General features: G+C 55.9%; 2 protein-coding genes across 2 annotated transcripts in view; one reads left to right on the top strand and one right to left on the bottom strand.

Annotated features, from left to right (window-relative positions):
- The window catches only part of ATF6 (activating transcription factor 6), a 71,053-nt gene extending 61,967 nt beyond the window's left edge, over positions 1-9,086 (top strand). The window contains exon 16 of the mRNA XM_026043768.1: positions 8,589-9,086. Within this exon, the coding sequence (XP_025899553.1) occupies positions 8,589-8,797 (209 nt within the window). The 3' untranslated portion in view covers positions 8,798-9,086. The remainder of the gene's footprint in view (positions 1-8,588) is intronic.
- A 1,538-nt stretch (positions 9,087-10,624) lies between these two features.
- OLFML2B (olfactomedin like 2B) lies at positions 10,625-23,201 on the bottom strand (the record flags this gene model as incomplete). Its single annotated transcript, XM_026043767.1, has 8 exons — positions 10,625-11,248; positions 11,699-11,875; positions 12,030-12,533; positions 13,990-14,218; positions 15,787-15,963; positions 19,754-19,861; positions 21,771-22,034; positions 23,100-23,201. Coding segments are annotated over 8 exons (2,163 nt in total), but the record flags the coding sequence as incomplete, so codon positions are not given.
- Positions 23,202-23,203: the final 2 nt, after the last annotated feature.

The raw sequence follows: 23,203 nt of genomic DNA, 5'->3' as shown, positions 1-23,203 counted from the left end.
GAGAATGTATCTGAGGATGTCTCCCTCTTATAAGTCTGTAGGTCATTTTGATAGAGCTGCTTTTCTGCTTTCTGAGCTGCCAGGGAGGAATAAAGGTAGTCTGGAGAAGCTAGACCGGGGAAGGATCAGGCCACAGTCAGCACTTGGCCAGACTTGCAGCAACTGATTATGAAGCAYGGACTGATAAATGTGCTGGTTTCTGTGTGTGGTCATGGACAAGCAGCTCGTGAGTTACTGTGGCTCTGCTGAGGTAARGATGGCTGCTAACGGTGCAGAGGTGCTTCACCTCCCACCCTCAGCTAAAGCTCTGCTCTAGAGGTCGGGACTGACATCTTGGGAGTGGAGACTTCCCCCTGATCTCACTTCTGTTTTTCAAAGTGGTTTAAAGCAGTTTATCAGAACAGCACTCGCCCCCACTTTCCTACATCTCTTCAAGCATCAAAATTGATTGCCTTTAAAATTCTGTTTAAATTAGGTTTTGACAAATTTTACTGTGCTTGAGAGATTTTGCCTTCCCCAACCATTTTCTGTAATATATGTTGAACTTGAGAGAAAGAAGATCAACTTATTCAAAAAAAAAAAAAAAAAAAAAGAAAGAAAGAAAGAAAGAAATTGTTCTATGCACAAAAATAGCGGAATCTGTGTCACTTAAGTTCATGTTTATTTAGTTAGACAGGAAACGATCAAGAAATGAAATCATAAAGGCTTACTCCCCAGTGACTTTTCATAACACTCTGTTTACCTAAACTGCTAAATGAGTAACCTATTTTTATGTATTCAAAAGAACAGGAAGATGATTTCAGAGGATCTTCGGTGCCTTTTTGCCCCTTCGTTAATGTCTGGCATGGTTGGTCCTCTCCGTATAGAGGATGTAAGTGCTGCAGATGGCGTTTGCTCAGGAACACACTGTTCACGAAGGGGGCAGAGAATGAGTCATAAATTAATTGGACTTCATGTTTAGCATTTCAGATGCCAGTGTAGAATTATTGCGCCAGATTGTTTTTCCATATAAAAGACACATTATATAAAGAAGTCCATAAGCAAGGGGGGAAAAAAAGCCATGGTGTTAGCTGCCAAAATGGATATAGCTGCAGCAAGAGCCAAATTCAGTTCTTAGAAGTGAGTGAGTGTGAATGTGCTAGCAGAGTCCATGTCCTAGGCCTTCCTTTCGCCCTGGACACTCATCCTGCAGGGTCATTTATGGAGAGCAAGTCACTGAGACCTGCACTGCAAGCCAAGGAGAAGCATTGATCCTGGGCCGTGAGATTGCCCTCACCATCTCGGTGATGTTGAGGGCTCCTGGTGCGACGCATCACAATTCTAGGCTGCACTCCAGCTACTTGATAAATTTTCTACATGTTGTAAATGTAGGATTACATAATTCCTTTTATTGTTAAATTATAGATGGCAAATGCAGTGTTAGGTTTGCAGCAGGTTGGCTCTACTTCCTGGTAGCTCTGTATGGCTGTAGTGATCTGAAACATAATTACCTCATGAGCTCACCCTGTAAAAACATAAAGAACAGCAACAGAATTAGTAGAAGCAGCTCACATTTATGTGTTCCGTCTTGAGAGCATCACTGGAGAAAACAGAGAGATTAATAAAAACTCCAAGGTCCAAGAGAGTCTTTCTCTGTGTTTTGACTGCAGCCTGCAGGAGAGTGCAGCCAGCTGGGCTGGGGGCCTGGCCTTGTCCTTGCACCCAGTCCCAGGCTCATACAATCTGCTTTACCTGCAGCACCTCCTGGTAGGGGAGCAGCCTCCAGGTGCAATCCCAAGGGAAACRCCAGGGCAGGGGTTGGAAGGTGCTTGAGAAACGTGCCCTGAGCATCTGAGAAACGTTTCCAGTCTCRGGCATCCTCCACTCCACTGTAATCATCTGCCTCCATCCTGCCTCGTACTCAGGGATAACCCCAGATGCCAGGATCTTGGTGAGCACCTGCACAGCACAAATACACTCTGGGTGAGTGTTGGCTGGAATCTGAGCTGACTTCCTATGAAAAATGAGGCAGCTCTTGCAGAGCCRGGACTCATGCATATCTTAAATGGGTGAATCATTGCTGTAGCTGTGCAATAACATAGACAGAAATCTCTGAAACTGGCTTATTTTTATTAGCACTCCTCATTCAGAGAGGCACTGCACAACATATGTGTGTAATTGGTTTTTAAATAAACTGGAAAATGCCTCGAATGAAAGATGGGCACATGGAGGAAGACAGAAGAAACAAGACAGACAGAAGCTGCGCAGGGATGGTGATAAAAATACTCCTCTGTGAGCAAAGGCTGATCACAGTATCTAAATAAATGAGGTAATTTTATGTGTCCAAGTGAGACAGGTGGAAAATGCAGCTCACTCTTTGGATACCATCCAGCCTATAAAGACATTTGGACTGTAAGTGAGTACAAGATGTCACCAGCCTTCCCTCTTAATTCAGGGACACAATTTAACCCCAAGGCCCAAATGATGCTGGGTCATAGAGCAGGTCCATGTCAGTGAAGAAGTGATGCTAGGTCTTGGGGGAAAAATGCAGACAATTAGTGAAATTCATTGTTTGAACGAGGGTATAAATTGAAATGCTAAAGTACATATTACAGTGATGTTCAACTCTAAAGGCATGGGCTATGTAGCAATAGGAAAACACATTAAAAATAAAATCAGTAAAGTAAAATACTGGCAGGTGGCGAGGGAATTGATTAAAGAGTCATAAGAAGTTAGGTCAAAAATATATGTTGAGAAACAAGTTGCTTAAGGCATTAAAAAAAGAAAAAAAGACTGTTTTTCAGAGGAGCCCTGCTGGGAAATCTGCAGAACCTGTAGAGGAGCAAGGTGTGAAAGAGCAGTGTCAGTGCTGTGAAGAAAAGCCTGAAGTGTTCTTGCGTGGTGTCACCACCTGAGGATATGTAAGAAAGTGGCAAGTGGCAAATGAGGCGAATCTTTTTAAAACTGCCTCAGGAACTGTAGAGAAACAGGTTTCATTTTTGCACAAGCTGGTTGGACCTGTGAGAGCTGAGACATATGCACTGGATGCTGTTTGGGGTAGTAGCTCACTGAAAGGAATAAAAGAAAGGGCAGAAACAGATGGCCAGGCTTTGCAACGAAGAGGAGGTCGCCCGTAGACTCCCATGCACATCTGTGCTGGGGGCAGTGCCCTGCAGCATAATTGTAGCTGATCCTAAAAAAGGGGGAAGAAAGAGGCCAGAGATAGAGTTTGGAGGTGTTATCTGATTATTTAAGGTCGTCAGATAGTAGGCCTGSTTTTGTGGAGCATACAGGCCGTTTGGTCATAGTTTTTGTCACTCCCAAGCAGGCATAAGAAGGTTCTTCCTAATGAGGCTGTTCCCTCTGCAGCCTCTTTCCTGTCTTTTTGCGCTCTCCAGGAAAGCTTTCTATGCCTGAACAGAACTGTTCTGCCCCTCGTTCCTCATTTCCTCCTCTTTTCCTCTTCTCCTGCTGGCCTTGTGTAAGCTGGTGGGGTTTCMGGTGTGACCTGCAGCCTCCCTGGCTTCCTCCAAGCTCAGCCACGCCTGTGGAGGACTTTACACGAGAGCAGGTGACAACGTGACCGTGCTCACTGAAGGCTTCATCGTAGCACTTGGGAAGCAGCCTCAGTAGCTAAGGAGAAACAGGGAGGAACAAGGTTGGGAAAGAGGAACTGTCCCATTCCTGTGCTGCACAGAGACCCTGCAGCCTGGCACTATTTGAGAGGTACTAGAAGATCTCGAAAGCAGAAATGCCCTGGATAAATGCTCATTTAACCTGTGTAGGGCAGGAAGGACAGCAGAGTCCACAGAGATAAGGAGATTGCAACTAGTTTGTTTGGAAGCAGTTAAGAACAGGTATTTGCATTTAAAAAGAAGTGCAACTTGGGCTGCAATATAGTTTTCTCCCTGCCTCGAGTAATAATCAAATCTGTAAATATTTTAGAAACCCTCCAGGGCTGTTGCAGTGAGGGTATTTTTAGGCTTTGTAGCTGCTACAGTAACTTTGCTTCATTTATATACTTATTTGGTAGTGTATACCAACCCTTCAGATGGAAACACAGTCCAGATGTACCGGAGAGGACGGTCAGGGCTGCTCAGTGCCGAGGAGATGGAAGATTTCAGAGCCACAGCGTGGGGAAATGATGCCTGGGGACAGCCCAAGTCGCCTCATCTTTCAGGAAACTTCCCTTAACTCCAATCTGGGACAGGGCAGGTTGCAGTATGAGTTTGGGTTGGGTTATTTTGTTTTGTTTTAGATTTTTTGAAGATTTTTTTTTTGGTAGTTTCTTGCTAAATCATTCTTCAAACAAAACTCCAGCATTGCCAGCTTGGYACAGCTAGCACAAAGCAACCAGAGATACTGGCACGGATCTGATGGCTCTTTGAAAGCTGTTGAAGTTCCTGCTGATTTAATGGATGGGCACAAAGAGTAAGTTCCAAGTGTAAATTAACACTGCTGGCCACTGTTTGGAATTCCCTGTGGCAAAGCAGTTTCTTAATAGAATGACGGGTGAAAACAATAGAAGGTGTGAAGCTTTTTCCAGCAAAGATGGATGTAAAAGAGATTTTTGCATCATAATATTGAGAGATGACTCCCTGACACCTAAATTTTACATGAACTAAACAAGGTCCATGGGTAGCAAATAGGCTGTATTGTGTTATTTCAGCAAGGTCAAGCAGCATTCTCAGCCTCTCTGCRTATGTGCAGGCTTCAAGCAAGAATTTTATTGCAGCAGAATGCCACATGTAAGTGGAAAAGGATAAATCACAATAAGATTTTTTTTTTTTGTCCTATGATTGCATTCACAGGGCCAAGTAGCCAACTGACTGGTAAGGTCTGAGTCTAGAGAGACACCTCACAGCACCTTTTGTTCTGACTTCCTGCAGGAAAACACTAGAATCTCATTGCCTGCCTCTCAAGTCCTCCTCTGCTGCCTTTTTCTAAAAGAACATCTCATATACCTAATTTCAGACACAAACCTGGAGGGATTTTTGGGGTATTTTTTTTTKKTTTTTTCTTTTGAATATGTGACTGAGCAGTAGCAGTTCGACTGAAAAGCAGATATTTGGGTTTTAAGCAGCATCTTGAAAAAAAGGTTTTGCAAATCCGATTTTTCAAATGTTACAGACCATGTTTGGTAATTTGTGACAATAGTTATTACCATCAGCCTAATTTACTGTGTCTGGTTTGGGCTGCTGACTTCAGCTCTCATTGAGGGGATCTTGCAGCATGTTCGTTTGCAGGAGGAACCACTTAAACCCTAGAGAGCAGCCCAGGGACATTGGATTTGTGCTCCCTACATCAAACTGACATATGRGGAGCTTCATGCTGCCCCAGGCAGCGAGATTTTCTTAGTGCAGGCCGAGAAGGGCAGTGCTTGGCACAATAATGTGCCAAACCCTGTTGTTTGGAAATAGTCATATCTGAATCATGGCTTTTAAACCCTTTTGACTGAGCAGTGCTAACAAATAATTAACTGCAACGTCGAGGTGCCTTTTGGCCTGAAAGGACAGCTTCTTACTCGTATTCTGGAGTTTTATTCTGAGGTTATATAACATGAAACGCTATATGTTCTAGACTTTAAAGAGAAGTAATAAAGCTATTTATAAATCTAGGCAGCTCTACAGGAGATCTGTTCCCCTGTTTTCACTTACGTAATCAAACAGATCGTCAGGCACAGGTAATTCAACACGAGAAACATTTGGAGGAATTGGGTGTCTGGGCAGCCCCATGCCCTGCCCTTGGGCAGTGCTGGCCTCCCAGACCTTGGGCTTTTGGTCCTCCCTTGACAGACACAGTGTCCTCCACATCTCTGGGAAATCAGGTCTCCGAGGGAGCGCGACCACGGTTTATAGCCCAACTTGGGGCCTCCTTTCCAAGGTTCTCCCCTCTTCTCTCTTTAGAAATTTGGCCCACAGCAGCAAGGCCGCTGGCTTGACCCTGCCTCTTTCAAAGTGAGGTCTAGTCATATCAACCCAAGGCCTGTGTCACTTCACAAGCTGCTTTAGATGTGGCCCCCTGTGACAGCTCAGAGCAGAGCTTTGCTGGGCTCACATGTCCCCAGGAAGGAAGGTGGTGGAATCACCATCCTCAGGATGGGTATTTTTAAAAGATCTGCTGTTCTGCTGTCCTCCTAACTCATGTTGTTGATGGGAGGCAGGACTCACCAGGCAAAACAGCCTCTTCTGTGCATGAGGGTGGACTAAGGGGGATCCTCTGGCCTGAGAACCAAGGACTGTGCCCCGGATATCCTCATGCTTAACCAAGGGCTGTGCCCCAGATATCCCTCTGCTTGTGGACAAGCAATAGGAACAGCATGGCCAAAGCTTTGCTGAAGGTGGCCAGTTACACCCACGCAAGGCATTGGACTGGACTTAAACTGATCATCAAGGAAACATGAACACCAGGTTTTCCAGTGTCAACAGAGCTATTGGATCTGGTTAGGATACATCTTTGTTTGTGACAAAAATCAGGTCAGGACTAGGCCTTATATTTCACTGCCATTTGAAAGTTAATCAAAGACAAAGCACCTTTTGTAGAAGTGGAGCTGATGGTTCCTGGCCCGCCGTGCTGTGGCTCACACACAGCGATCCTCTCCAGCCTCCAATCCTCAAGACTTTCCTGCAGTGCTTCTGCCCGGCCCCGTATTATTCCTGTGGTCCTGAATTCTCCTGGGCGTCTGCACTTCACGCTCGCCTCTGTTGAAATGTAGCCTGATGATTTTGGACGGTTTCTTGCTTTTAGCAAAACCATAGTCTATTCCAGTATTCCAGAGTGGTTGAAATCTCTCCAGTTCAGCATCTTCCAGCAATCTGATAAGTTTGCTCTCTATTCCTCATCCAGATCATGAAACAATTAGCTGGCCTGAACCCCAGGACAGAGCCATGTGGAATCATTTTTGAAATGCCTCTCCATTTGACAGCACACTGGTCTTTCCAGACAGATCGGCTCGTGTCGACTACATTAAGGTCAATTTGCCTGTTGTTCTGCTGGGAGTCACGTGGGCTCACGCAGGGCATCAGTCTCGCTGGTTTTGTGGCCGAGGTGACACAGGGGGTCCCACGGCAGCGAGGGGCACAGTTTGCAGCCTGCGTTTTCGTACATGTTCCTTTGGACGAGCTGCCCRGCAGCATCAGTGCTTGGTGACTGCTGTCTCTGCAGAGCATCCCAGCTTTGGTGCTCATCTTCCAGCACAACCAGGGCCCTTTCAAGCTTTTGTCTCCACAGCATTAAAGCTGGGTGCTGCGTTTTCAGCTTTCTGTGTCCCATGTAGCCAGTGGCTTCCTATATGCTCTCTCCACCCAAAATAATCCAGGCTCTTCCCTCCCCTTGGCCTTCCCTAGTGCTGCTCGTGCAGCCCATGTCCTGGGTGGTCTCAGGCCTGTCTGAATCTTGTCCAGGTGCTGGGTTTGGGTCAGCCCCCAGATGTGATTCACCTTCTCCTTCCCGCTCTGCGGGCACTGCTGGCTATGGGACACACGGTCCTTCTCCTCACCCCTTCCAARCTCCTGGTCTGCCCTGTCCCGGTGCCTGAGTGTTGCAGGCACCGCAGCAGCACCATCCCCATGCCAGCTCCAAACCTGCCCTCAGCAGACCCATCCTGAGCACAGCTGGTGCAAACTCAAAGGACGAGGGGCAGCAGAAAGGGCCTGAGGGCCACAGCGCTCGGCGGCACATCAGAGCCTTCGCCCTTCAGTGCCGCAGGTGGGAGCTTTGATTCCCCTCGCAGGCCCTCAGCCCCTACGCAAGGGTTTGCTCCTGCTTCTCATTACKCTGCCAGACGTGTTTGATCTAATGGCTTCTACAGGTGGCGTGGGGCACAAACGGGCCCGGCCACAGTTGTCAGCTGTCATCCAGAATCAGAGTTAATCCAGGAAAGCAGKAAAAATTAGTAATGTATATTGCATTCCTCCAATGCATACGTTTTCCATTAGGTGATCTTCCATCCTCTCGGCGCACAAAGCAAAGCCTGCCGATGGCAGTCAGTATTTCTGACTCCAAAAAGCAAGGCCCGGTCGTGCCTGGAAATCCGATCTCGGCTCCCGCATTCCTGGACACACTGTCTTTGCAGGGAATAGTCTCCCACCTTTAAACCCAGGCAGCAGATGCTGGCCACATGCAGGGCTGGTTTTTGTGGCTTCCCAGCCCCTGCATGCTGCAGGGCCAGGAGCCTCTGCAGCAGCAGTGCTGCCCAGCGTGCAGCTCTCCTGCAGCTCTCCTTGCTCTCCTGCAGCTCTCCCTGGTTCTCCTGCAGCTCTCCTTACTCTTCTGGAGCTCTCCTTGCTCTCCTGCAGCTCTCTCGGTACCCCTGCAGCTCTCCTAGTTCTCTGCAGCTCTCCTGCAGCTCTCTTTGCTCTCCTGCAACTCTCCTAGTTGTTCTGCCGCCCTTCTGCAGCTCTCTTTGCTCTCCTGCAGCTCTTCTAGTTGTTCTGCAGCTCTCCTGCAGCTTTCCTTTTCTCCTGGAGCTCTCCTGATTCTCCTGCAACTCTCCTAGGTGCCCTGGGCCCTTTGGTCTAGCAGATAGCCGCACTCTCATTTAATCTCCATTTTCAGCTCAGCTTCAGAGCGCTGGCCCGTGGGGCTCATGCCGCCTTTTCCTTTTGCAGAGAACGTGATCAACGGGCAGGACTACGAGGTGATGATGCAGATCGACTGCGAGGTGATGGACACGAGGATTCTGCACATCAAGAGCTCCTCGGTGCCCCCGTACCTGCGCGAGCAGCGCCGCAACCACAGCGGCACCTTCTACAGTTCGTCCCCCTCCGTGCCAGAGACGCCCCATGCCCTCAGGGCCATTGTCAAGTCCCTGCAGTAGCTCCTGCGGAAGGTTTTACTGCTCTTGTTGGTTTTTAAAAGCTATTTAATTCTCTTCCTGTCTAACGCCCTCCTGAGCGGCAGTGTCTGCTGCAGCACAGCCCACCCTCCGGCTCGCCGGCCCTGACCCCTGCCCAGCTGCGCCGAGCCCTGGGAGCGGCTCCCGCTGAAGTCGGCTCTGCCCCGGCCCAGGCCGCAGAGCCGTGYGGCTGCTCCCAGTTTTCCAGAGCCGGGGACTTCCCGCAGGGAAGCACGCGCAGCCAGCAGCGCATCGCCCGCTCTAATGACTTCAGCATGTCACGGCCCCCCCCCCCCACCTCCTCCAGAGCTAGCACAGAGGATGAGCAGTGTGCCAGACACTTGGCTCTCCCTCCTCGTCTGACCCACTCACCGACTGGTGGGTTTCTTTTTTTACTATTATTATTATTATTATTATTGTTTGCGTGTATAGCTGTTAGGAAATGAGAGTCAGCAACGCCCAGAAGACACGAGCGGCTCGAGGAGGAGGAGGCTGGTGGGGAGGAAGGCGCCCCCGCAGGCTGCTCCGCTCCGTGCCTCGCCGCGGAGCGCTGCCCTTTGCCACGTAGTCAGCGCGAGCCGCGCGGCCCCAGCGCTGGGAAGCCGCTGCGCGCAGCTCCGCTCGGCCCCAGCTTTTGGCCGCGCTCCTCGCACCGGTTCCATTTTCCTGGCCCTGGCCCCACCTGACCGCAGGCCAGCTCGCGCAGGAGTCACAAATAACCCCCGTGCCGCGCCGCACCGCGCCGCTCCCCTCGTGGGGCGCCGCCGCGGGCTGCAGCCCGGCCCTCGCGCCGCCCTCGTGCCTCTGAGGTATGTGGGGCGCAGGAGCCTGGCACAGAGGGGGCACTTGGGGCGCTGCTGGCAGCCCCGCGGCCTCATCCTGTCACCTGGAGGCTCCGGTGGCAGCGGGCACCTTCGGGCCCTCTCCTCCAGCGTACGCTCCCCGTCCTTTGCACTGAAGGCAATAAAATGGTTCTTTCTTCACTGCTKGGCTGGTTAATATTCATCTCACTTGATTCACCCCAATTTGTGACCTGGCAGCCCCAAACGCCTGGTGCATCCTGCCCTCATCACCTCTCACCTGCTGTGCCCAGACCCAAAGAAAGCCCCAGAGAGCCGCCACGGTACTTGCTCTTTTATTATAAACAGCGGGTAAATACAAGAAGCCGCCGGGCGAGGAAGGGCAGCGGCCAGTGGCCGAAGGGGCCGGGAGGGGAGCAGGGAGGGAGGTGGGCTGGGAAGGGGCGCACACAGAACAAACCAACACAAATCATCTACACGTATTTACAGAGGCTGCTGCCGCGCGGCCCCGAGCCCAGCGCTCCCTCGGGCCCACGTTGCTGGGATGGGAGGCATGGAGGTGCTGGGCTCACCCTGGGGGACGCTCCAAGAGAAGGGGCATTTCCCCACTACACGTGCACCCTCCGCCAGGCCCGGCCGACACCAGAGTCCCRCCGTGTGAAGCAGAAGGGCCAGCTGTGCACCAGCCCCTTCCTTTACTGCTGGTTCTTTTCCTGTCACAGCCTCCCCGGGCCGGGCGCCGGTGCCGCACAGGAGAGCCGGGCCCTCCCCTCCTGCAGGAGCAGCCCCGCTGCGGGCCGGCACCTCCGCGCTGCCCGCGGGCGCCCCGGAGAAACAGAAACAAGGTGCCCCCGCAGGCCAAGGGGCTCAATCGGGCTGGGGATCGATCCACGATCCACCTTTTTTTTAAAAAAAAAAAAAAGAACAAACCCATCATTTACTCTTTGATTTGTACAAAATAATAATAATAATAACAATAATAATAAAAGGTGCTGGTGGCCCCCTCACAGCATCCTGCTGTCGCTGGGGTCTCAGTAGGCAAAGATGACATGGTAGGTGACTTGGTGCCCGTTGTCCCAGGCGTAGAGCAGGCGGTCCTTGGGGTTGTAGTCTATCTGGGTGGTRTAGGCGTACTCATTCTCAAAGAGCAGCCGTGGGATGATCTGCGTGTTGGTGTGCGTGTCAAACGCGTAGGAGATGTTGGCATTCCTCTTGTTGTAGCTGTCGACGGCGTAGAGCACCCCGCAGATGACAAAGCAGTTCCCGTAGAAGTTCTTGCGCAGCCCCGTCCGCCAYGTGGTCTCCTTCTGGGTGCTGAGGTCGGCGGCGTTCAGCTTGCTGAGAACGATCACCTCCTGGTTGAAGCCCTCGTAGCTGATGGCCGGGTAAATGACCCACAGGCCATTCTCATCCACAGCAAAGTCCACGTCTGAGTGGCCGCGCCACCGCCACGGCGTGGACTCCTCGTAGGCCACATCATGCAGCATGGCCCAGGCGGCCACGTACCGCTGCTTCAGGTCGTACTTGATGATGTTGCGCGTGAAGGCCCGGTTGTAGTAGAAGGAGCCGTTGTAGACGACATGTCCTGTCCCAATCCAGCTGTACGGGAGCTTGTAGGAGTTGCTCCAGCGCCCTGGGGGGACAGGGACATTGGGCTGGTGAAACCTTCCCTTCAACTTCACGGTGTTTGCCCCATGACAGCCATTGTTGCCGCCCTCTGCCTTCAAGTTCTGCCTGTGCTCCCTTCCCAGCCGCCATCTGCAGCCTGTCATGGTGATTTCCTCCTGCTACCTCAAACTCTCCTGTGGCCCCGATCTGTCCCATCAAGAGCATCTCACCACAACAGCCCCTCTTGGGCTCAACACTGCCCCAGGATAAGCCTGGCAGGAGCCATGGGCAGATGGTCCTGCCCCATGCAACAAGCCCACCAGGACCCTTGGGTCTGGTACCAGCACTGGAGAAGCGCTCCCCATTTCTACAGCTGAAAGGGTCTTGGAAATGGGAGGTTATTTGGACCAGCTGAGCTGCAGCCAGGGAAACACTGGGGAGGTGGGGACCAGAAAAGGGGCCGGCGCCAGCCCACCTTGTTTGAAGTTGTCGAGGTTCCTGAACTCCACCAGCGTGTTCCCGTAGTAGTAGTTGGTGACGTAGATGCGCTCCTCCTTGGCCAGCGGGTCCTTCATCCAGGCGCCCTCGTTGCGCCCGTACGTGTTCTGCGTCGTGGGCCCCGAGATGGTGGACAGCGTGTCCTTGCAGCGCCCTGCACGAGCACCAGGGGCTTGCCGCGCTCCAGGCAGGGCAGCACCCACCCGCAGCAGCCTCCGTGGCCCTGCTGCGCCCCCGGCCACGTCCCCTTGCRCGGGGGGACGGGCGTCTGCCCACCCATAGCGCCGGGAAGGGGCGCGCGCACTCACCGATGATGTTCCTTATGTCCTCCTCCTCCAGGACCTGCTTGGGGGTGGCGGGGATGGTGGGGCTGGCAGGCATGGTAGGAGTGCTCGCCTCCTCCGGCGCTCCTGTGGCGGGACTCGTCCCCACGTCCCTCGTGGCACCGGTGACCTCCGCAGGGCTGGGGACGCCGCCGCTGGCGGTGGGGAGGCTCCCGGCCGCCGTGGGCGCCGCCGCGCTGGCCGGGGTGGAAGCCGTCGGCAGCCACGAGGGCTCGGTGCCCGCCAGCTCCACGGGGGCCGTGGCGGCGTGCGGCGCCACGGGGCCGCTCGTGGGCTCGGCGGGCACCGGGGGCTCTGTGGTGGCGGTGCCGGCGGGTGGCGCGGCGGTGGCGGCGGCGCCATCGGCGGTGGGCGGCCACCCCACGGGCGCCGGCTTCCTGGCGCCCTCGCCGGCCCGGCTGCTGGGCCGCAGCAGCTGGTCCTCGATGAACAGGTCCACCGTGTTGTCCCCGCTGAAGAGCTCGTCCGCTGCCGGGCCAAGGACGGGGCCGTGAGCGCCGGCGCGAGGCCACACGGCACGCGCCGCTCCGCGCCGCTCTGCCCTTCCCCGCGTTGCACAAGCAAAGGGCAACCTGGCAAGGGAGCGACTTGCCAAGGAGCAAGCGTGGCGGMGAGCGCTGCCCGGCCTGCCGAAACAGCGCTCGCCTGGAGCGCTGGGCAYGCGGCGCGCGCGGGCGCCAGCCCCACTGCCGTTCCTCCTCCTGGCAGCTCATCCGGCTCAGGAACGGCTGCACCGGCCTGACCTCGCTGCCGAGCCGCGTTTGCACACAGCGAGCATTTGTCTCCTCTTGTGCTTCCAGGAGCCCCCGTTACTTRAGGGCTTAGGCTTGGGAGCAGCGAGTGGCAAACAGCACTTTGCAAACAGCTCAGCATCCCCAATGCCTCTTTGAAGGCCTCCCTGCCCCAAGGAACCTTCCTCTCCTCTCCTCTTCTCCCCCTTCACCCTCTGGAGCCATTGCCACGAACATCTTTACAGTGACATCAGGCACGCAGATCTACAGGAATAGCATACTTAATAAACTTGCATTTAATCTCTGGGAAGGTGTTGATTCTGGGTGTTTTAAGCAGTAATAGTGCCTTATTTCCATAGCTACTATATATTTTCCTGGAATAATACTGTGTCATTCTCCCATGCACATTTCAGAGGTTGGGTGCCCTCATTGCCACTTTCAACAGGGATTTACCAACAGTTCCGCTGCTCTCAGTCAATATTCCCAGCTTTAACTCCATAACACACCTGAGAAAATAGAATTTGGTAGTTTCTCTTTCCTCCACTCCATGTTTTCATCTCCCATCTCTAYATTTCCATTCTGCAATTTTGGTTTTCCTGCTCCCTGGCCTCCTTTCAGAAACCACGTCTCCTGGATTAGCAGCTCATTCGTCCCCGCGGTTCCCTAATTTCCCTCATTCCACAGCCGCACCAGCAACGCCGCACTAAACCTCCACATCCTGCTCTCGTCTTCCCGCCTCCCCCCGGCCTGCCGCAGCCCGCAGGCGCTCCCCGCTGCTCCCATCCGCTCCCGCAGCGCCCAGCGGCGGGGTCCTCTCCAGCAAATGATCCCCAACATTCCCCTGTTGCCCCCGGAGTCACTGGGCAAGGTGGCATTGCCCACCCTCCTGCCTTGCCTCAGCCCTGGCCTTCGCAGACCGGCTCCTCATCCTCACTCACATCTCCTCCTGCCTCCAGCCCCTCCTCCTCTCAACAATGCCCCTACGCGCTTTGCTCCCACATTCCCAGGGGACAAGAGGCAGGATTTGGGGGCTGACAAGCGCATTCAGCTGCTGGGGACCCCTGCAAAAGGGACCACGCAGGTGGCCATGGAGCGGAGAGGCGAGGGTGCAGCGGAGGTGCTGGCTTTGCCTGCCCCACCGCTAAGCGGGGCAGAGGGACGCTAAGTGAGATGTGGCTACAAACCCAACTCACGCTGCTCCTCGATGTCGTTCTCTGAATCTGTGAAGTGGGCCTTGTAGTAGGTGACCCCTCGGACAATGGTGGGTTTGGAGGGAGGCCGGCTCCGTATGTGCAGTTTCCTCTGCAAGAGCTGCCTTGACTTCTCATCCTCTGGAACAAGGTGAAGCTCTGGGAGGGACTCAACGGAGTTGATCTGCTGAGAGATGGTTTCATCTTTCAGGAATCTTTCTTCATATTTTCCCTGGAAGAGGCACAAGAGGTCATTACACGATTGGCCAAAACACACAGCCATGCCGTGGGGGAAGAGCTCCACGCTGGTTCCTGGGGCCAGCCAAGCGCTGAGGAGGCTGCTGTGCCCTGCCGAGGTCGCCCGCAGTGCCTCGTGCCACGGGCAAGGCCTGGGCAGCTCACTGCACGCCATGGGCCAGCAGCTACAACATGAGCTAACCTGGAGCAGATCCGCTGCCTCCCTTCCCGGCCCATTCCCGGCACACACCTGCTGCCCATGGAGCAGGTGGTGCTCAGGGGAACGTTCCCATCTCTGGGACCACAGCTGCAAAGGGTGAAGCGATAAAGCCAGCAGAGACAGACTGATGTCCCCCCGGGGAAAAGGATCTGGATGTGACAGCAGGCACCTGGCTATGCCCTAGAAGGACGTGGTCCTTGACCATTTCCCATGACTTGAAAGAGAAGGAAAATGATCCGGTTTCCAACCAGAGTGGGGCTGGAGACACCTTCGCAGAAGGGCTGGGGGCTCCGTGGGCTCAGGGCTGGGAACCCGGCACCGAGGCAGCCGCAGCAGCTCCCGGCTGGGGGATTTCATCTCATTAAAGGAAAGCGGAAAGACAGCCCGAAACATTGAAGTGACTCCCACTTGGCCGAGGGGACAGGCCCGGGGCTCCTTTGAAGCCCTGCTGCAATTAACGGCAAGAAAGCGGGAATGTGGGGAAATGAGGTCACTTGGGGTAATAAAAGCGCTGCGCTTCACGCTGCCGCCTGGACGGGCCTGGAGCCCCTCCAGCAGTCGCTCCAGGCCGTTCCCATGCGGAGCCCCTGCTCAGGTTACACGTAGGGCGAGCGGAGCCCGGCGAGGGGCTGCTCCCCTCGCTCCGCGGGCCCCTGCGGCACCCCAAAATACACCCGGGGGGGGGCGGCAGCGAGGAACACGCGGGGACGGCCTGTGGGGAGCGGATCCCCAGCGGCCCCCCCACACCGGACACCACAGCCGCTGTCCCACGCGGAGCGGCCACCGCGCTCGGAGCCCGCGGGGACCCCCGGGGCGGCCTGAGGCCGGGCCCTGGCGCCAGCGGGACGCCGGAGCCCCGCGCGGCGCCGGGGGCGGCTGGGAAGAGGCAGCCCCTCGGGGCGGGGGGCGGCCGTCCCCGGGCCCCGCGGCCCCGCTAATGAAAGGCTCCGAGCGCCGCCGGCACAGAGATTCCCAGCGCTTTCCAAGCGGCCCSCGATGACATCACTCTTTCCGAGCAGCAAGGCGGCTCGGCTGCCTCTGACCTCTAAAACCAACAGCGGGCGGGAAGGGGGGCGGCTCGGGAAGCGGCTCGGGAAGCGGCTCAGTCCTGCTCCCTSCTCCGGCCCGGCTGCAGCTCCGCTGTGCTGAGAGAGGCAGCCTGGAGCCTGAGGAGCGGAAACGGGCTTGGAAAACAAGCCCAGGGCCTCTGGGCGCTCCAGGGCTGCCTCATGGAGCGCGTGCTGAGCAGGCAGTGCGGAGCGGCTCCCGACACCGGGCCCGGCACATCTGGAAGCCGCTGGGATGCTCCATGGGGACGGGGAGCTCTGCGGTTTGCCGTGTACCTCCGTGTGCACATAGGCAGCCTCCGCATCCCGCTGCAGCGAGCCCTCGATGTCAGCCAGGCTGTTGGTGAGGAGGCTGGAGCAGTTCTCCCTGTCCCGGCCGTGCGGCTCCTGCAGATGCTCCTGCCCGCCTGCTCCCGCGCGATGGCTCCGCTCCGTGACGTTCCTGGACATGCTCTAGAAGAGCCAAAGAAAGGCAGTTTTGGGGCAGCTTCCCCYGTGCAGCCAGAGCTGGGGGTGCTCCCCAGCACCCACAACAGAGCCCATCTCTGCCTGTCCCTTGGGAGCYGGGACCCTGCTCCTGCACAGACCCAACATCTACGCTGGCCTCGCAGGGACCCAAATCCACCTCCCCGGGGYGCAGATCTCCAGCTCCCCTCTGCCACGGGGCCTCATGGGGCAGGGGCCCGTGCAYGGGGTCGACACGGTGCCCGGGGCAGCAGGGAGCACTGCCAGCTCTGCAGCGTTGGCGCAGCTCACAGAGCAGCCGCTGCCCTGTGGTCCCCGAGCAGCGCGACACGCAGGGGCTGATCCTGCAGAAACACGCTCGACCTCTCGGGGAAACATAACGCTCCAGGCTGAGGGCAATGGAGAACGTGCAGACCGTCTTCCACATCCCACTCATGTCCCCACCGCTATAGCTTAGGGCCCTGTTCATCTCTCCTAGGTACTACTGGAAGCTGGGAGGCTGAAGATGTTTGTGCCAGCAGACTTCCCTGTGCCTTTGTCCTAAGAAGGGGCCTCAAGCCTCCTAAAACTGCCCTTAAGCCTTGCTTAACAGCTCATAAAAGGAAGAGGACATAACAAGCCAAAACATCTCAAGTCTCAGCCTGGCCTCCTTTGCCAGTGGGTTAATGTGGCCTTATCCAAGCATCTCAGTAACTTCAGCTCCTCTCCCATGAAATGAAGGCTGACCAATCCCATTTATGAATCCCACTTCTCCCRCGGGGACCTGTCCCAGTCGGCTGCGGTGGTGTCAGCTCTGCCTGCCTGACCCCAGAGGCAACTTCTTGAGGCCATCAGCGCACTCAGCTGGTTTGGAGAAAGAGAAGCCCATGATTTTCCAGCTTCCTGTGAGATCCAGACGCAGCAGCACTCACAGGGCCTTGGCAGCCCTGGCCAGGCACACCAGGCTCGTGTGCTCGCTTAGCAAAACCCAGCACCAGAGCGTGCACTGCTTGTGTTTGAAGGGTGGCACCTGAGCACACTCCGTGTTCAGGAACAGCTCCTCTCCGCCATGCATGGAGAGAAGGAGAAGCTGGGGAGCGCAGCGGAGCCGGTGTCCCCGGCCAGGGGACAGCTGTGGCTCGTTGCACCTCACTGGGCAGGAACATTCCTGCGCCCTTGCCGATGCCGCAGCTCGGGGTGTACCTTGCATCCAGGGCTTGCTCTGGTCTCTGGCCATAACTTCTGGATCTTTCCTCCCTCAGACGGCAGCTGCTTTGAGTAGATGGCACATCAATCAAAGCATTTTTGCACAGAAACTGGAGGCAGTTCCTCCTGGTGCTTCATTTTGAAACCGTGCTGCCATTAATTCTTCCCCAAATCCTCCACAGCCTTCATGTGTGACCTCAGATTACCAGCTGAAGCAACAGCTGCGAGCTCAGCTCAAGCCTAGAGCAGCGCGTGGCTCTGGCTCAGCCTGGCTGCCTGGCTGGAAAACCCTGTAGCTCCTTCCCTTCACTGACATCGTTTGTGCAAAATTCCTTATTACACCGGGAACAACTCACCACCTTTCTACAAAAACGCCATCCAGAGCTCATTTAAGACCCTACCCCCACACCACTGTCCTGGGAGACCTACGGTGGCAGAAGCAGCTTGGACATCCTCCCATCAGCAGCGCGGCCTCCTGTTCCTGCCACTCGCGTGCAGCACCTGCCCCGGGACACAACTCTGTCCCCAAAGCGGTGGCCTGCGGCGCGGGGAGCAGCTGCTGCAGACCCCTGCCCTGCAGCAGCACCAGCCTCAGCTGTCCTTGCACCAGGCCCCAAAMCAGCTCATCCGCAGCACGGGGGGAGCTCTCACTAAGCCAGGCCTCTCCTGTCCCCTCTTCCCTGCCATCAGTAGCATTGCAAAGCCACCACCATGTCCCCCCACAGACACGTGCCATCGGGTCTGCTCTTTGCTGAAATCTCCATGCAAACCAGGCTGGCAGGCAGGACCACTAYGGCACCAAGAAGGGCACAGCGATCCCTGCACACACAAGACGTGTGTGAGCAACTGCGTCATTCGTCATTATACAAAGTCCTAGGACTTACCTTTGTCCCAACTTAGCTTAGCTTAACCTTTGACTCGGCCATTGGGAGGAACTCGCACTGTGACTAGTTGAATGGCTCTAGTCTGACCCGTTGGGATGTGACAACACGCTGCTCAGGTCCCCAGATCACCCAATTCTCTGCAAATCCCAAACTACCCAATTCTCAGCACCAAGCCCAAGGAACTAAGCTGCAGAATAAGTCAAAGTACAGGAGCAGGGAGGGATTGCGAACAAAAACACTGGTGCTTTATTATTTTTAGACATCAAAACCSCTTTTGGGGGAATTGCCACCCTTGGAAAGGCGGGACCCTCGCACCAGGTGCATGGCTCTCGGCTGTCTCTTTCCTGACCCCTGGCATGGAGCATTCCCTGCCTTCCCAAAACACTCCGCAAGTGGAACTTTGGCTTTACAAAGCATTGCTCCTTGGCTCTGGGCTGCGGCCGGACGGGACTGCTCTGCACCAGCAGGAATGTGGAATCGCTGTCCCACCTACGGAGCRAGGGGGAAAGCTCCAGTATTTAACCCAGCAGCCTGCTGCTGCAGAGCTGAATGCAATGTAACAAACTGCAAAGCATACGCTGCATCAGCCAAAGGAATATTAAAGTGCAAGGAAGTAAAAATGAGCCCACTGGCCATCTGTTCCAAGGAATTGAAGGCATTTTATCCATGCATTTAGCTGCGTTGAGGATTTAGCTCTTTTTAGAAGAAGCCAAGATGTAACTTGTCCATTAAGGACCCTGGCCTCCTTGGAGGCCTGGTGAGCACAGACCAGAGGTGATGGAGCCAAACTCTGCTCCGTCRGGGCAAGGATGGACCATGGGGGCAGGGATGGACCAAGAACAGCCGCGGCAGGATGGGCTGGAGCCCTGGTGCTCTGCTGGGTGATGCCGGCTCCCTGCTCCCCTGCGGCTGCCGCATCCTTGCTGCACACTGTTGCACGTGAGGTTTCAGCTCGTGCTGACAACTATAGGACTGTTCCACCAACTACATATCCACCCACAGCTGGTGGCTGCAATTGCTCTCGGCTAGGGGGTTCTGAAGTGGCTTCACTTYAGTTTGGACAGTTGAGTTCAGTTCCTTTCATTTAGTTTACGTCCAACAAAGACAGAGAGAATGTCTTCAAAACAACACAAAAACCAAGYAGCGGCTTCCACAGAAAGCCTTTTCTCACAGTTCTTTAAGAGCTCTTTGTGCATTGATGGTTTGGCCCACAGAGCTGTCTCAAGGGAAAAACAAGGGGGCTGACGATGCGATTTGCGCTGTTTGCCCAGAAAGCCTCTGCATCCGCTCTTGGACAGCGCTTGAGGAGGTCTCTGCTGGGACACGGCCACCAGCCTGCAGCCAAGGCTCCCTCCGCTCCCTCAGAGGCTCGCAGGTCTCACCTCTGCGTCTGCCCTGCAGCATCTGCCTCAGTTTTGTCCCGGCCTGCAGGTCATTGTCCTCAAACACACCAGAAGTCGGACAGGGGACCTAACCCGAGGCACCTAACCCAGCTTTGTGCACTTGAAACTGCTCCCAAACAGCCTTTTCGGGTGATGCACCATCATGCACTGTGCAATGATGCTAACCAAGTGGCAAAACTGAACTGTGATCACTTAATGCCTCTCCCACAAGGATTAAGGCCCCAAATGCACCGAAGGTCCCAAGAACTTGAYGTTAGGTAGATCTCACTGGAGGCAACAAGTGACAAGGAGCAGGGCCGGTCTTACCTCCTCGAGCTTCTCCACCCGGCCCACCAGCTTCGTCGTGACCGAGTGCAGCTTCAGCAGGTCCAAGCCRTAAAAGGCGCTTTCCAGCATCTCCATGATGGAGGAGAGCTGCAAAGAGAGGAGCAAACAATCATATCCCAATACAGAGGCATTGCTGTAAGACAGCACCGCTCCACAGTGCTCCGGGAACACGGCAGCAATGCTCCTGGCAGCACACTGGAGTTTCCACCTCRGCCTCGGCTCTCTCCCCGCGGAGCTGACAGCAGAGGAAAGCTTTCCGTGCCAAATAACATGGCAGYGTTAAGAGACGAGGATTGTTTTATGGCTGCACATCTACTTTCCGCTGGGAAGCGGCCCGAGACGAGCGATGCAGCGCACGCAACCTGCCAGACTAGAGACGCGTCTCCCTCCGGGCTGGACGGCCTCCAGCGCGCGGAGGCTGCGGGCTCCATCGGGCACCTTCCAGAGCACCCTCAACACACGCTCGTTGCAAAGACACCGAAGTCCAGGCCACCCTGCGGAGCCACAAACTGGCACTACAGCAACAACAGACACGCACGACCTGGCTTCCCCACGCCTGCACCCTCCCGAAACATCACACTGATGCAGGCACCCACTAATCCCATGCCCTTCATCCACGCAGTTTGGCTTGCAGTAGTCTGCACACATAAGGCACAACCCTTAACTGCTCCCCAGCTGCTACAGAAGGTTCCAAGTCCCTCCTGGAAGATGCAACCACGATGCTAGAGCAGCCAAGAGGGTAAAACCGCTTGGGTTGCCTGGTCCATCCACTGATGGATGTGGGAGCTGCTTCTTATGGGTGATTGATGGGGTGCTCTTGTGCCTCTTGGCTTCTCCTTAGACAGGTCAGCGCTTAGACCGGTCTGTCTGACCCCAGGACGGGCTTAACGCTCCGTGAGAACGCAGGCCTGTTTTCACAGCTCCCGCGGTTTGACTCGGTACAGCAAAGAAAAGCCCCACGTGTATATATTTGGATAAACCTTGTGAAATCTCTTGGATGTGGCTCCTTGCAAAACGAGCTCGGCAGAGCGGGCCAGTTCCTAGAGGACAAGCGTTCACACCGCAGCAGCTGGCTGCGAGCAATGCCCGGGAGGAGCGGGCGGCCGGAGCCAAGCCCGGAGCTGGCCGCRCAGGCCGTGCTCCTCCTGGAGGCTGCGCGGCTCTCGGAGGCAGCCCGTGGGGACGCGCAGGAGCTCCGACGGCCTCCGCACAGGACACGTTTTACGTGGCTCCGTTGCCCGGCTGGGCGTCCTTCCCAGCCACAGCTCTCAGCAACTCGCCCAGGTCCAAGCTAGATGTTCTGGCATCTCCCACGGACACAGGAGCAGCGAGGGACTCCAGACCACGATTTCTCCTGCCCCAAAGTTTTGATCTGCCCATCAGATCCTCAGCCACAGGGGAGCCTGGATACCAAACTGCTAGCGGGGTGCACTCAGCAAGACCAAACACCTTCATGCTCCAAGTTACTCAGGAAAAACAGATCCCTGCAGTGATGAGGGAGCACCCCCAGCACGAGGGGTGATGTCTGACATCCCACTGGGCAGGACCAGCAGTCCCCACAGGGATATGCGCCGTGTTCRTGCAGGCACCACCACCACCAGCCATCACCCCACGCGCTGGGAAGCAGCGAGGCTCTCCTTACCTCGACCCCTTCGCCTGCACTTGGCTTTTACATAAGCCACCCAAGTATAAGAGCAATACAGAATCTTTAAGGTTAAAAGAAAACATTTTAAAGTTTTCTTTTTTTAAAGAACCTGGGCACAGGAGCCGTCTCAGAGGCCAACCCAACAGCCTTGCCCTCCGGCTTGCGGAGACCGGCGCTGTCCGCCCTCCTGTGAGTATTTTGACGCTTGCCAGCTGGTGGCAGCAATTTTCCCAGTTTGGGCAGAGCTTTTTGCACATGTGCATGGATTCTGGTATTGGAAAAGACCCTTGTCCCGTGCGGGGCTGCCTCTCGAGCAGCCCCAAGCGAGCGGGCTGCGAGCAGCGCACGCACCTTGAGGTCGCTGCTCTCAGCCTCCCGCAGCTTCTTCAGCCTGAAGTCGCCCTCGCAAGGGTTGAGCGCCGACGGCGGGGCCACGCAGGCGCACTTGCAGCTGGGGCCCGACGTGATGGTCTCCACCGTGTAAAAATCCTCCGCCCGGAAGGAGCCCTCGTTGATCCTCTGGCAGGCGCCGCGTCCCAGGGGCCGCACCAGGCACTTGCAGCGGCAGTCGGCGCCCTCGGACACAGCCTTCACCTTGTCATAGTCTCCTAGGAGCTGAGCACACACACACGGGCAGCAGCAGGTTAGCGAGGGCCTTGGATCTGGCAGATATCACCAGGCTCTGCCAACCACGAGGCTTTCTAGAGTGCCCAGCTTGGCCATCCCCACCTGCACGTGAATAAAACAAGCTTCTGCCATCAGTTTTCTCCCCGCCCCACTTGCTTTGCATAAACAAGGCAGGCTGAACCACCCCACCCTGCTGTCTTGCAACACTCCAGGCCCTTCCAAAGAAGAGGGACCACAGTTGAAGTCACCTGCTAGGTGAGCTGAGCAAGGTTTCCTTTCAGAGGCAAAGGGGCTGGGCTGCACGGGAGGGGTGACTCAAAGCAACCCAGAAGCAGTGCAAGCTGGCGGGGAAACAGCGCTCCAGAGCAGCTCCCTACAATGCCAGGAATTTCCTTTACGGAGATCTGCAGAAAGCGCTGGTGAGAGCCCCGGCTCAGAACTAACTCGGGCAGTGTGTTCCCAATAGTCTCCATGCTGCCCGAGGGCAGATAACAGCGCTCAGCTCCACGGCCAAATCTAACAGGAACCGCCAGAGCATCCCAGGGACAGGGCAGGAGCCGGGACCCTGCCCCGCTGCACATGCAGAGGCTGCACGAGGACGTGCACCCGCTGGGGCAGTGCCAGGGGTAACAGCACCCTGTGCAGCGGCACCCATCCCCATGCAGTATCTGGGGTGCGCGCAGCATCGCCTGGAGAGCACCCAGCATCGCCTGGAGTGCATTCAGTATCACCCAGAGCGCACCCAGCATGGCCCGGAGAGCACCCAGCATTGCCCGGAGAGCACCAAGCATCGCCTGGAGAGCACCCAGCATTGCCCGGAGTGCATCCAATACCGCCCGGAGCGCACCCAGCATCACCCAGAGTGCTCCCAGCATCGCCCAGAGTGCTCCCAGCATCGCCTGGAGCACACCCAGCATTGCCCGGAGTGCACCCAGTATCGCCCAGAGCGCACCCAGTATCGCCCAGAGCGCACCCTGCATCGCCCCCCGTGCACCCTGCATCGCCCCCCGTGCACTCGCATGGTCCCCGCGCACCCGCGTGGCGCAGCAGCACCTGCGAGAGGACGTTCTCCTGGTTGTCCGCCTCGTCCTGCAGCGGCTCGGCCGTGGTGCCGGCGGTGCCGGGGGTGCCGGCGGTGCCGGCGGTGCCGGCGGTGC

Source organism: Nothoprocta perdicaria, unplaced genomic scaffold, assembly GCF_003342845.1.
Source record: "Nothoprocta perdicaria isolate Ctin4 unplaced genomic scaffold, notPer1 scaffold_34, whole genome shotgun sequence".
NCBI classification, from domain to species: Eukaryota; Metazoa; Chordata; class Aves; order Tinamiformes; family Tinamidae; genus Nothoprocta; species Nothoprocta perdicaria.
The sequence above is the reverse complement of the archived record's forward strand: the minus strand, read 5'-3'. Positions and strand labels throughout refer to the sequence as shown.